Raw genomic sequence first — 14,931 nt, forward strand, 5'->3', positions numbered from 1 at the left:
TATACAGATTATTGAAAAATGATGTATACCAATGTTTATAGATATGATTAAATGTAACAGAAAATTTACTGTCACAACCACATTTTTAAGTGAAATGTATTATTTTAACATTTTACAATATTTAAGGTATGGCATTAAATGCAACATTATGTGCCTGGACATAAGTTAGTAAATTAAAAAAAAATAATAAATAAATAATAGTAATCAAAGAATGAATGTCATGAAAAATTTCAAAAACAAGCAGAATTTAATTTAGATTACCTTTAGACACTTATGATAAATAAATTTGAGAATTCTTCACCCAAAATTAAATTATAATTAACTAAAACCAGTTTGACTGACCTTCTACAAAATCCTTCAGCTGCAATTTTTTCTAGCTTGAAAACCAAATTCTTCTCCACATGGTAATAACATCTTAACCAGTTGAAATTCCTGCAGAAAGTTTGATAACACAGTAATAGAATTAATAGAATAGAAAAATTAACACAAAGGTATAGAACATCATTTAGACTTAACATTATTACAAATTTTGGTGCTTTCTGACTATCTGCAAAGCTGTGAAAATTGGCAAAATGGTTAGTTTACGGTTCATATCTACTGCTCTGTTCACAAGTAGTAATTCAAATAAGCACTTTATAAGAAACAAGAAATTTTAGGATGCACACACACAAAAATATATATATTGGGTCAATATTCACATATTTTTCATCCAATGGAATACTATTCAGAAATAAAGATTAAATATAAAGCATGTAAATACATGTGTGTGGTATGCATATTCATAGTTTGCTATTATTGTGTGCATACTCTTGCTGTTTTAGCATAAGTTGAAGCTGTGAGGGCAGATGATAAGAAAGTATCAGAATTTTTCATGTATAAGAAAAGATTGCCCCGAAAATAGTATCTCAATTGTTTAGCACTGACATTTACATAGCGCATTAGAAATATATAGTAATATATGTATAATAAAAAGATAATTGCATATTATTAATTCATTTTTTTTAAATGCCAAACTTTGACAATTCTTTCACATATAATTAAAGAGAATTCTTTCACATGAACATCTAAAATCCATTCTTAACTAAAGAATAAATAATAAAACCATGCAAATTTCTTATCAAGCCCATCATTTCCAAAATGTCTACTTCTGAAAGTTCCCAGCATTTCTCAATATATTATTAAATTTCTAAACTAAGCATCAATGATCGTCATGTTCGCTAATGTGGCAATATCTTTCACACTTCTTTGTTACCACATGTAACAAGTAGGCTTCAATAAATGTTTAACTGTTACATGCTACTTTTGTGTAAAATTTGTACAAATAATAAAATTAAATGGGCTCTTTATAATATGCTCAAAGAAATAATTTTGTACGAAAATTTGTATGTTTATATATTGGCCTGATTAATGATTCAGGAAATAATTCGGGTTTTCAAAGTGCTTCCTAATAATTCAAATTTCAGCTTGTGTCAAAATAAAATCTATAACACAAAGATTTCCTTATGAACAATGCATTTTAACATTATTCAATCACTGGCAATCACACAGTACTGATTGCTTCAATAAACATTACTGTAACTGTGTTATTTAAAAAACTGTAATGTTTTAATTATTTCCTTAATTAAAACATTACAGTCTTTTCCTCCTTCTAACACCAAAAGAAAACCCAGATAAGAAATATAAAAATATCAGTAAAAATAAATTATATTATTGAATGACACTTTACATTAATTACACTTATGCATATATTATTTTATTATAAATTATTTCAAAATCAAAGAAGAGAAGGAGGAGAAACTTTAATATTGACATTTCTAAAATGATATAAACATTAATCATTTAGCACAATTTGTTATTTCAGGCAAAAAGAATTCACTTTTCTGGATAGCATTTATATTTCCATCTCACTTTCAATGAAACATTAAAAGAAATGCATATAACTTAAACACCAGTTTATTTTATTTATCAGACAGATTATGTCAACTCGAAAAAACCTATCAGTAAAATTCGGTAGTAATAATTCTGAATGTTAGGCAACTTGCAAGATTCAACAAAAATTATCAATACTTTTCCTATAATGACAATACTACAGTAACATGAACATAAAATTAAACTGCATATAACTATAAAATAAGCCAGCATATAATAATGGTGCATTGGTTTCTAAAACAATGGGCTCGATGAAAAAATACATGTATTATGGTAGCTATTCATATTCTTCAGCTTTCCTAATATTCTCATGTTCACTTTACATAACTAAAGTATCTAAAATACAATAAAAATGCAAACAATATTTATGAGAAAATGATAAAAGCATTCATAAGCATTTGATTGAATGATCATATTTTGTCTTCCTGCAAGTCGAATCTTAAAATGATATGCAGTTTGAAAAATGCTTAATCCTTTTATAAAATATTCAAAAAAGATTAAAAAAAGGTACTGTTCTGTTATCAGGACCGGGTTCAGAAATGTATTTATGTATGCTTGTATATTTGTATGTTTGTGTGTCTACATATACACATCTATGCACATACTTACGAACACAGGTTCATACATTTCCGATTCTGGTCCCAATAACAGAACAGTACCCCCAAAAAAACTTGAATTACAAACTAGATTAAGATAATGTTTCAACCATACATATTTTGGTCAAAACAATGCAAACTCTTATTTTTATACAATTGTTCAAACTATTTAACATAAATTTATTGCTGCAATAAAATAATAAGCAATCTGATCACACATATTATTTTGAAACTGAATGCATAAACTAGACTAAAAAAAATTCAGTCATAAACATTTGGATAGCAGGGCAAATTAGATATTTGAAAAGACAGCCAGCCATTGAGATACACGTAATTCACGACAGAATGGTAACAATTCATAAAGCTGTGAAACACTTAACTGTCAAAATGACATAAATAACATAAATTCGAAAAGCAAAAAAAGTAAACATACAAGTATTGCAATTGAACTTACCTTTCATGCAACAAAAAATATCCATACAAGTTAACCTCATGGCGCAGCCATTTTGGATTTCGTTTCAAATCAGACAGATGTTTACGGATTTGCGGAAGAATACGAGGAACTAGTAGTTTGCCGGATACAATGTGAAATGACGCGAAAGAATATAGTTCTGTAGAACTTCCTACATTATTCCATAATAAACAGTACTATTTCCTAATTTTTCTTTATCTAATTAATTAATTAATAGGGAAATAGTTAAATAACGCCGAATTCATTTTTAATGAAATGTAAAATTTTGCATGTATGGGACGACCACCTTCCATCCAATGTTTCTGAGAATATAAACAAATTTTGGAATCTGAGAGTATCAGTAAATAAATATATAGAATATCGCCTCTCAAACGACCACTTCTGAAAGTGACCAATAGTTCTGAGATTATAAATAAATATTGATATTAAGCATTATTTCTATAAGACGACCATCTCTATATAAGACCAAAGTTTCTAGAATCTTGGATAGTCATCAGAGATGTATCTTTACTGCGAAATTATCGCACGACTGTAATTCAATATCAATAACAGATCGCGCGATTGAAAAACATTTTCTGTCCTGTAATTAGAGGGAAAAAATTTTCCTTATGAGGTATTTCTCCCGCTTTCCTAGCGTGCCTTCGCGGTGTAATAGTTCCGCACGCTGGGCCGGTATTTCAGAGGTCCGTGGTTCGATTCACGGCGAAGGCGGTTGCTAATTTTTCATCTCTACGGCTTCCCAAAAAAATTCTAATGTCTCTACAGTGGCGCCCGAACTAAAAAGGTGTTGGATGAGGTATATCCACACCCAGGATTTAGTGATTGGATCCCCTTAAAAAAAAGTCGGCCTTTAAAAAGAGAAGTGATATAAGGTATTTCTCCCGCTTTCCTAGCGTGTCTTCGGCCCACCAGCGGCCGAGCGGTAAAGTCGCTGAACTCTGGTAGTGCGATCCGAGGTTCGAATCCTGCGAACGGGCTGGCTGCATGGGTGTTTTCGTGGTTTTCCCCACGTGTAACGTGTATACGAGCCACTTTCCCTTAGAAAGTCTTCCACGAAGACATCCCTCCCCTTAGGCAGATAGCCCTAGTGTGCTTTGCCATAATTAAATACACCACCACCACACCTAGCGTGTCTTCGTGATGTAGTGGTTCTGCACACTGGGCCGGTATTCCAGAGGTCCGTCCTTCGATTCCCGGCGAAGGCAGTTGCTAATTTTTCATGTTTCCTGCTTCCAAAAAAATACCTAATGTCTCTATACCCAAATTAAAAAAAAAAATCGTTTCCGTAATTAAATATATATATATATCTAATTTTACCTATATTTGTAGTAGGGTTTGTAATCTGTAAGTAATTATACATGTAATTTATACATTTTTTATAAAAAAAATATGTTATTTAGAATTTTGCAAATATTCTAGAAAATGCTAATCCATTGAAAAAAATCTTTTCCATAACTAAATAAATTTTTAAAAACGTCAGAAAAAATAGCAGTTAAAATTAATAACAAAATAACAAGAATAAATCATCAATCATCAATATTTTTAATGTACAGCATTTAGAAACAACTTAGTAAAATACATATGGAAAATAAAATAATGTGCAAGTTTCAGATGTGCAATGTCAAAAAATTAAAACTGGTAAATTTGAGAACAAATATCCTCAAAATGTTTGACAACGAAAGTCCTCCGGACAATGCAGAATGAATGTCCTCAGGATGTGAAATTGGTGAACTCCTCAGGACATCTGAGAATCAACATCTTCAGGACATCCTGTCAATATCCCGGGACATAGCGACTTAAATAAGACATCCTCAGGATGTTAAATTACGACCTCCTCAGGACATCTGAGAATCAACCTCCTTAGGACATCCTAAGTATGTTCCGGGATATTGCGACTTAAATAGGACATCCTGAGGATGTTTTGTGCTATGGGGGAACCATCTAATGTACACACATAAATTTTAAAGCAAAAATGTCCACTCTGCTGTGAATGACATACATGGAAAATGCTCCCCACTCCACATTTCTGCATTTCAGGCCACTAGGCCAAAGTGAATACAGCCTTATACTTTTCTTGCCAATACACTAATATAAGATAGATTGCATAATGTAATTATGTAATAATGTAATTATGCAATCTACCTTATATTATGCTAAATAGAAGTTTATTGCCTTTAAATATGGGTCGATACACAAATATGGGTCGATACACATACACTCCATCATATACATATATATAATTTTAAAAAAATCACAAATTTTCTGCTGTAAGCATACTGCGCTTTACACACTTAAAAGTATGGAAGTAACCACTGTCATTAGTTAAGTGTTTAGCAGATTCACTGGCATTAACAAAAAAAGTTAAATCCTTAAACTTTATAGATGTGCAGTGTATGCTGAAAAAAGCAACAGGTGGATATGCAAGTAAATGTAACTTTCAATTTTGCAGCATTATATTGCAATATAATACAAGAAATCTCATGAGCACTGAAACAACAAAACTGATGACTGAACTCCCCAAAATTAAATAAAATAATCCTTTTAAATTTTAAAAGATGCTTGTTATGATCAAACAAATCAATTACTGTTATCTTACCAAAGCAACTTCTGGATCAACAATTCGCATAATAACTTGAGCTTGTAGTAGAGCATATGCTAACTGAGGATTCTGCAGCAACAAATTTCGTGCTTCTGTTGGATTGTTCTCAATACACATCTAAAGTTGAAACATAATACATATATACTAAATGGCAATCTGAAAATTTTCAGTTTACAATCTAAACCCTAAAGAAAAGTATACCATTAAATTTTCCTAATTAAAAAAAATATTTTTAAAAAAAATCACACAAATATTTTGTTTCTCTCCATAAAGAAAATATCTACAATCATCATAAACTTATCTTTTGAATAAAATTCAATTCAAAAATGATTTCAATTTAAAATCAAAGTTGAATATAAATCATAATAATATAAATAGAAAATATATTAAGGTATGGATAAAACTTAGATGAAAAAGTGAGAAAGAATATTACAATCTGCATAAAATGAGAAAATTTCATTTCATTTTATTCTGGATGCAGATAGCAATGTAAATCTAGAACTTTTAAAAGCAGGATTGCAGGATATTCAAAACGTACTTTTTTTATGATACTTCAAATGTAAAGTAACGCTTTTGACAAAACAGTAATTTTAAAACTGATTCATACCCTTATGCTACTGAGCAATAATTATAATATCAAAGACATATGATATTAATAATACAACTATTATATTAATAATACAACAAATATTATTAATACAACTTTTTAAAGGATTAGTCAACAACATACATCTTAAATTTTAATGATTAATTAAAGAGCTTATACTTCACCAAATGGCAATATTCTGTGAAAATGCTATAAGGGAAGGCACGTGAAAGTTTAATTAAGATCTTATTGTGGCGACACACTGCCTTTCTGTGGCAACCCTAAAGAATTCGTCTGTCACGAGGATCACGTGCCCAGATGCATCATACGTCTACGTCTGCTTTTCTGTTTGATAGTTAGTTGCATAAGATCTTGTAGAATTAGAAATGGCGTGAAATAAATGTTGGTGTTTTTAAAAAGTGTTGACTCAGATTTTCGAACCTATGATTTACTTGTTAAGCAACAAATTTGGCGAGCCTGCCAGGATTGATGTCACAGGGTGACATTATCGCTTTCGACACTTGATAATTTACGAAAATAAGAGAAGTTCCTAGGTGCAAACATGGATGATTTAGAAACACTAAAACAGAAGCAGAAAGCAATTAGGAGTGTATTTACGAAAACAGCTAATAAGTTAGAACTGATACGATCAGATTCTCCGAATTTGGACGATTTAAAAATTTATTTATATCAAATTTCAGAGAAGTATAAAACTTTAAGAAATACAGATGACTCTTTTTTGGAACTTCTACAGAAAAAAGGCTGTACTCAAGAAGAATATAAAAGAGAATTTAGTGCAGCTCAAGAATATTACGATAAATTATTTACGTTGAAAGTAAAAGCCAACAGGAAAAAGGATAAGTGTTCACAGCCTTCTACTGGTTCAACAAATAGCGGTTCTTCATCAGGAATAGTTATGGCCGCAAAACAGAAATTGCCAGAGATCGAACTGCTGAAGTTCGATGGAGACTCCCGAAAGTGGTTGACGTTTTGGACGAGGTTTAGTAAAATACAAGAAGATACTCGCATCGACAAGAGAGACAAGTTTCATTATCTACTACAATCTACGAAACCTGAGACTGTGCCAAGAGCAATAGTGGAAAGTTTTCCTGCTACAGAAGAAAATTACGAAAAAGCCGTGGAGTACCTCAAAGAACAATTTGGAAATGAAAATGTTTTAATTTAAATTTATGTTAGAGAGCTATTAAAACTGGTAATCAATGAATGACAAACAAAAGTAGACTTATTAACTCTTTATGACAAGTTGCAAACTTAACTACGCGCATTGGAAACACTCGGTTTAACTAAAGATAAATTTACAGTTGTTTTATTTCCTTTAGTGGAATCAACACTTCCTGCTGATTTAATACAAATTTGGGAAAGACAACAAGGTATGTCACCTGAAACAGCAGGTAAGAGTGATTTGGAGTCATTAATTGATTTTCTAAAAAGGGAAGTAGAAACTGAATTTAGAGTTAAACTTACCCGTGATGTTTTGGGTTCTGATAAAGTAAGTAATAAGAAAAATAAGTTTTTTTAACACAAAACCTGTTGTTCCAACTACATGTGAACTAATTAATGCAAATTTGTCTGAAAGTTGTAAAGATGCATCTTTAATGAGTTTAGAATGTAAGAAAGATATCGTTAAGAAAAAGAATGTTTGTTTTGTGTGCCTTAAGAAAAACCATAGAGCAAATCAGTGCACAGCTAAACATAGGTGTACCTTATGTAAAAATTGACATTTTGTGATTATGTGCCCTGATTTGCCTTCTAACTGTTGAGATATTTGTAATCGCATTCTTACTGGTTAAAAGGAAGTATAGCTTTCTGTCAAGTCCGAAAACATTCATTAGCTTTCAGCCAGGTCCGAGTTATTCTGAAACTAAATCCCATTTCGCATGTTACTTTTGATTGGTTATTTATTGTGTCTTGTTTATGATTTGTTAAACCATGATCTGTTATAAAGTTATATATATGACCTTTGTAACCACTTATCGCTGCTTAGTATTTATACTTTATTTCAACCTTATTATGTGCATACTTGCCAACCTACAACACTAAAAAATTAGGAAATTTTTCTCAATGATAAAAATATGTTTTAATAATGAATTAACTTTAAATAATTTCCAATTAATTGCTGAAAGTTGTTACTAAATTCCTAAATGTAAACAGTTTAAATACTTGTATACACAAAAAAAAAAAAAAAAAAAAACACCCACTTTTGTTATTTGCATCTTTTAATCAAAAAATAGTACGTTACTCAGTTTTCGTATAAATGCCATGAACAGTGGCAGCTTTTGCTTTCATTAAGAAAGAAATTTCGTAATTTTGTTCATAGTAACTGCCATGTAGGCCAGCCTTTGCTATAAAAGTTTGTCTAATGTGTCATTACTAATATTAGACCTAAATTTAGTCTTCGTTTTCGAAACAACACTAAAAATTATCTCGCTTTCTGCATTACTATAGGGAATTGTTAGGATGGCCAACATTATTCTAGACAGTTCACTATACTCTAAAATTCCATGAGCACCTTTCAGTTTTACAGTTAAAATCCACTCGTGTCAATCCAAGCTGGTTTTATAAGTTTATCTAAGTTTTCTAACAGTAAATTGCAAAACTGTAACTGCAGTTTATCAATATCATCAAATTTCATGACTAAATGAAGAAAAACTGGAAATCTATTCAAAAAATATCTTATAACAGGAAAAGATGCATTTCAGCAGAAATATATGCAACTTTAGCATACTTTTGTCTTCCTCAGAAAGTTCTTCCACTATGTTAGTTGCAGCCCCTATTACCAAATATTCATCTTTCTTCTGATTTTCTATTTCGCCATAAATCATATATATAGAATTAGAAGTTGCAAAACATGAATGAATGGAATTCTGCTTTGTAGAACTGTGTTAAGAACACTGAACAATGACAGAATGAATTGTACAAAAAAGCAAAAAGCTTTCTTAAGGTCCGAAGATAAAAACATAAATATTCTTTCTTCACAAAATACAGAAATTGGATTTTTTTTTTTTTTTTTTTTTGAGCAATTTTTCTATTTTGAGCTAAATTTGTATCAGCTTTACACTTTTATTTTGTAGCATTATTTTGAGAACTGCCACTTAAATTGCTCACTGGAACAGAAATTATTTTTCTCAAACCTATTTTTAACAATGGAAGTAGTAAACTACATCTCCATTTACATTAGGTATTTTATAACTTTCAATAGAGCCTTTTAGCTTAAATCTAGAAGCATTTGCTTCTTCCAAAAAAAAAAAAAAAAAAAAAAAAAAAAATGCAAGAGGTAGGTTCCAATGAAGATTCAATATCAACAATGATTCTTAAATAACCACACTTATTGGTAAAGAAGCTGCTCTTTTTTTTATCTGCTTAATTTAATAGGTGACAGGAGCATCTCATAATTTGCGAATCTGATTTTTCCTTTTTTAAGATGCCTGCAACACCAGTCTTCAAGTCTAACATTACTGGTGCATTAACGGCACCAAGTGCTAAGCAATTATCAAGAGGAATTGCATCTTCTTTTAAAGTTTTATTAATTAGCTCTGCCATATTAAAGGCTGTTGAAAGTGGAGACAGAAAGTAAACTACACTTAATTTCTGAGGACACTGGTTTAAAAAAAGAAACAACATTTGGATATAGTTTTGAATTGGTATTATTGCTTCCATCCACAGAAAGGCAGAATGGAATTGTTGTAATGCAAACACTAACTGAAGACTTATTTTTCATACCCATTTCTTTAACAATTGCAGCCATTCTGGTCCTGCACTTGAGTATTTCTTAGCGATTTAGGTGTAGCAGGATCTGATGCATTCAGTGGCAGGTTATTATGCTCCAGTAAAAAGGCAGAGAATACACATTCTGGATTAATAACTTTTTGGTCCTTTCTTTCCACAGAAAATTTTAATTTTTCTTTGTTTCAAAACATTCATCTTGTCCTTGTTTTCCTTGTTTTTTTTTTTTTTTTTTTTTTGTGTGTGTGTGTATGCACATGTTTGAGAACATCAGCCTTTCCCCATACGAAATTGAAAAATCACAATGACAAACTGCACACATCACAAATGTATTATATTTACTTGAGGAAATAATGGAAGGAAAGTCATCTGTGTACAATTTTTGAAAAGTACATGAGTATTTTAACTTTTTTTGCAGACATAACTAAAATAAAAGACCATAATTTCTTAAACTATTTCTCAAAAGCATGTGCACTCACACTGCTCAATGACGAGATGAACAAAATAACAACCTCGATCTTGCTTTGTGCTCATTGGTTAATATATTGTTACGAAATGTACAGGCGCGGTAAGACGGCTTCCCCGCAAAGCAGTTTTAGAGTTGCCATAAAATGGCAAAGAAAGGCTGGGTTGCCACATTTGGCAGGAAATTGCTCATTTGGCGACGAAATTGGCAATATGCCATGGACGGATGGAGAACCTTCTGGAACAAATTCTTACCGGTTTAGCCCAGAATGTTCTCGAACACAAGCCGAAAGCTATATAAACCTTGCTGGTCCGCAGTCAGGGAGTGTCTTAGAGAGTGCGAGTGTGTGCCTCGTCTAGCGAGCTGATAGTCAGTCATTGAGCGAGCGTCTTGAAGTCTAGCGCCAAGTTGGTCGTCGAGTGCATCAAGAGAGTCTGTTAGTGTATCGCAGTTAGTGAATTGTCGAGATAGCATGTTGAGCTCCGGCAACGATTGAACCCAAGAGTCGGGAGCTGTGCTCGTGTGTCGTCGAGTGCATCACGAGTTGTAGCATGGAGAGTTTCGAGAGTATGAGAACAACCAAGCAGAGTCCGGAGCTGTACTCTAGTGCTTTGCAGGAAACTGTCTCCACCATTATAGCCTGACTACCTGAAGGCTGTGTCGCTGATTGTGTCAGCGTGTTTATAGTAGTTCATCGATGACTGTAAAACATGTTTTAGATCTGTCCTGACAATACTGGCTAATAAAGTGTGTTTGGATACTTCATCAAGTAGCATCGTCATTATTCACTCCAAATCCATACGAATGTGAAGGAAGAAAATAATGTAACAACTGGTGCCAGAAAAGAAAAACGCAACAATATATATGGAGTTCGATGCTCATAGTAGAACTGGAACATGACATTTTTGGTCATGTGCTCTAACTCACAAAGCAAAAGCATGCTATAATTTCTCGTTAATGAAACAACTTTGGCTTTATTTTATATGTAACTAGAAAAAAAAAAGTGCTTTCAAATGGCCAAAATCACTTTTTTTAATGCAAATAATAAAGTATTAAGCCAAGCTACATAAAAATCATGAGAAACTTTAATAATAAGTTCGGAGAAATATACTGTAAATCGAGTTGGTGGGAGAATAGTCAGAAATCGGAAAGCTTTTACCTAAATTGGGAGAGTTTGCAACTCTGTAAGTGATTTGATCTTTCACTTGATGACTTACTTCAGTTTAAAAATTTCATTCTAAAATATTTTAATAACATTAACTGCCTTACTCATCACAATACAAGATGTATTTCTGTTGACTTCATATACACGTGGGCAGGAAGGAACAAGGAAAACAAGGACAAAACATTCATCTTGTCCTTGTTTTCCTTGTTTTTTTTTTTTTTTTTTTTTTTTGTGTGTGTGTGTATGCACATGTTTGAGAACATCAGCCTTTCCCCATACGAAATTGAAAAATCACAATGACAAACTGCACACATCACAAATGTATTATATTTACTTGAGGAAATAATGGAAGGAAAGTCATCTGTGTACAATTTTTGAAAAGTACATGAGTATTTTAACTTTTTTTGCAGACATAACTAAAATAAAAGACCATAATTTCTTAAACTATTTCTCAAAAGCATGTGCACTCACACTGCTCAATGACGAGATGAACAAAATAACAACCTCGATCTTGCTTTGTGCTCATTGGTTAATATATTGTTACGAAATGTACAGGCGCGGTAAGACGGCTTCCCCGCAAAGCAGTTTTAGAGTTGCCATAAAATGGCAAAGAAAGGCTGGGTTGCCACATTTGGCAGGAAATTGCTCATTTGGCGACGAAATTGGCAATATGCCATGGACGGATGGAGAACCTTCTGGAACAAATTCTTACCGGTTTAGCCCAGAATGTTCTCGAACACAAGCCGAAAGCTATATAAACCTTGCTGGTCCGCAGTCAGGGAGTGTCTTAGAGAGTGCGAGTGTGTGCCTCGTCTAGCGAGCTGATAGTCAGTCATTGAGCGAGCGTCTTGAAGTCTAGCGCCAAGTTGGTCGTCGAGTGCATCAAGAGAGTCTGTTAGTGTATCGCAGTTAGTGAATTGTCGAGATAGCATGTTGAGCTCCGGCAACGATTGAACCCAAGAGTCGGGAGCTGTGCTCGTGTGTCGTCGAGTGCATCACGAGTTGTAGCATGGAGAGTTTCGAGAGTATGAGAACAACCAAGCAGAGTCCGGAGCTGTACTCTAGTGCTTTGCAGGAAACTGTCTCCACCATTATAGCCTGACTACCTGAAGGCTGTGTCGCTGATTGTGTCAGCGTGTTTATAGTAGTTCATCGATGACTGTAAAACATGTTTTAGATCTGTCCTGACAATACTGGCTAATAAAGTGTGTTTGGATACTTCATCAAGTAGCATCGTCATTATTCACTCCAAATCCATACGAATGTGAAGGAAGAAAATAATGTAACAACTGGTGCCAGAAAAGAAAAACGCAACAATATATATGGAGTTCGATGCTCATAGTAGAACTGGAACATGACATTTTTGGTCATGTGCTCTAACTCACAAAGCAAAAGCATGCTATAATTTCTCGTTAATGAAACAACTTTGGCTTTATTTTATATGTAACTAGAAAAAAAAAAGTGCTTTCAAATGGCCAAAATCACTTTTTTTAATGCAAATAATAAAGTATTAAGCCAAGCTACATAAAAATCATGAGAAACTTTAATAATAAGTTCGGAGAAATATACTGTAAATCGAGTTGGTGGGAGAATAGTCAGAAATCGGAAAGCTTTTACCTAAATTGGGAGAGTTTGCAACTCTGTAAGTGATTTGATCTTTCACTTGATGACTTACTTCAGTTTAAAAATTTCATTCTAAAATATTTTAATAACATTAACTGCCTTACTCATCACAATACAAGATGTATTTCTGTTGACTTCATATACACGTGGGCAGGACTTTGGCAATTTGATAATAATATCCGAATCCTCACATTAAGCGGCCCCTACTATACATAAAATATAAGATTTCATATTCACAGAATCCTTCAACAAACAGCATTGAAACTATTATTAAACTCTCTACCTTACTTCAACAGACTAGGTGTAGATCAATATTTAAGGAATTAAACTTGAACACAGCTTTCGAGAATACCATGTATACTTATTTAATACAAATAGGTAACAATAACTGGTAGACTCCCATAACTTTCTAAATGAACACATTTTTTTAAAATAAAGTAAAATGTGTAACATTATTCACTTTTTATAATAGTTTAATGTAAAATAAAAGACATAAATATGAAATATATTCATTTCTTTTCAAATAATGACAACATTCTAAATATTATAATGATTAAGAGGCATAAACTAACAACAGTTATAAAAAGAAATTAAGTTTTTACTATAAAAAAGCACACAAAATAATCTGTCAATTTAAGATATAAAATTAATTACCTTCATTTGCTTCATTAGTTCAAACATTTGTTCAGCTGGAAGACTGGCTACAGCTTTAGAGATCTCTTCTGGAGCTTTCTCTGAAGTTGCATCTGTGGAAGTCTATTACAAAACACCATTTAAATTTATTTTCTATTTTTCAACAAAACTGAGCATTTGGATTAAATATGCTGCTTTGCCATACCGGATTTTAAAATTATAACAATTAAAAAAACAAAAGGGGGAAACTGACTTTCAGATATTCAGAAAAATAGCACATAAAGTATTTAATGAATACAATAACTGAAAAGTAGTACAACAACCGAGATCTGATATTATAAAAATCTGAAAATTAAGCTTAAAAAAGAAATAATTATGATAAAACACAACAATTTTACTTTTTCAGTTATTGTACTTCTTCATTATTGTTATTGTAACATCTTTTCACACTACTATTTTTATAATAATATTTAATTACATTTATTTCACTGTCTTATGTTAATTTCCTTATTATTTATCATGATCCTTTGTGCATTATTTAGTTCACTGCTTTGCATATTAGATAAAAATATGCTTGTATTTTAAAACTGATATTACAGTTTGAGTAAATAAGACTTCTCAAAATTATTCTGCATACACATATATACACTGTAATGTCATTACATGGCTTTCTTTTCACAACTGTTGGTTGTAGACATATACTTCTAATTACAAAATGTTTCAAATGTTGCAGAGATTCATGTTTTAGCATTTTTTAATTTAAAGAAATCAGTTTTGTAAAAATTACAAAATCTAACTTTATACACATTCTCTGGTTCTATATTTAGGAAACGTTTGTACATGAAATAAAAAATAAAATAAGAAAAGTTTGACTCGCATACAACAAAAATTGACTGAGTTGTTTATCTTAAAATTAGCGATACTTGACATTTTGAATTTTCATTCTTAATAAATAAATTAGAATAATTCAACTTTGATATTTTTTCCTTTAAACTCCATTCAGTGATATACTTTTATGATTTACCAGTGTCTTTAATTTATAATTTTGTTTCAACTGGTATGACAAAAGAATTTTCAAAGATTCAGTGAATAAGATCTCCATTTTGAAAAAAATTATA

General features: G+C 31.8%; 1 protein-coding gene across 1 annotated transcript in view; it reads right to left on the reverse strand.

Moving 5' to 3' along the window:
* Positions 1-14,931, reverse strand: part of LOC118202352 (uncharacterized) — a 108,245-nt gene that overhangs the window by 49,605 nt on the left and 43,709 nt on the right. Inside the window, exons 5-6 of the mRNA XM_085824840.1 lie at positions 13,835-13,936; positions 5,594-5,713 (exon numbers count right to left, since the gene is read on the reverse strand). Of these exons, the coding sequence (XP_085680966.1) occupies positions 5,594-5,713; positions 13,835-13,936 (222 nt within the window). The remainder of the gene's footprint in view (positions 1-5,593; positions 5,714-13,834; positions 13,937-14,931) is intronic.

This window comes from Stegodyphus dumicola, chromosome 1 (assembly GCF_044657685.1).
Source record: "Stegodyphus dumicola isolate Sdum_Otavi_A_Nest chromosome 1, ASM4465768v1".
Taxonomy (NCBI): Eukaryota; Metazoa; Arthropoda; class Arachnida; order Araneae; family Eresidae; genus Stegodyphus; species Stegodyphus dumicola.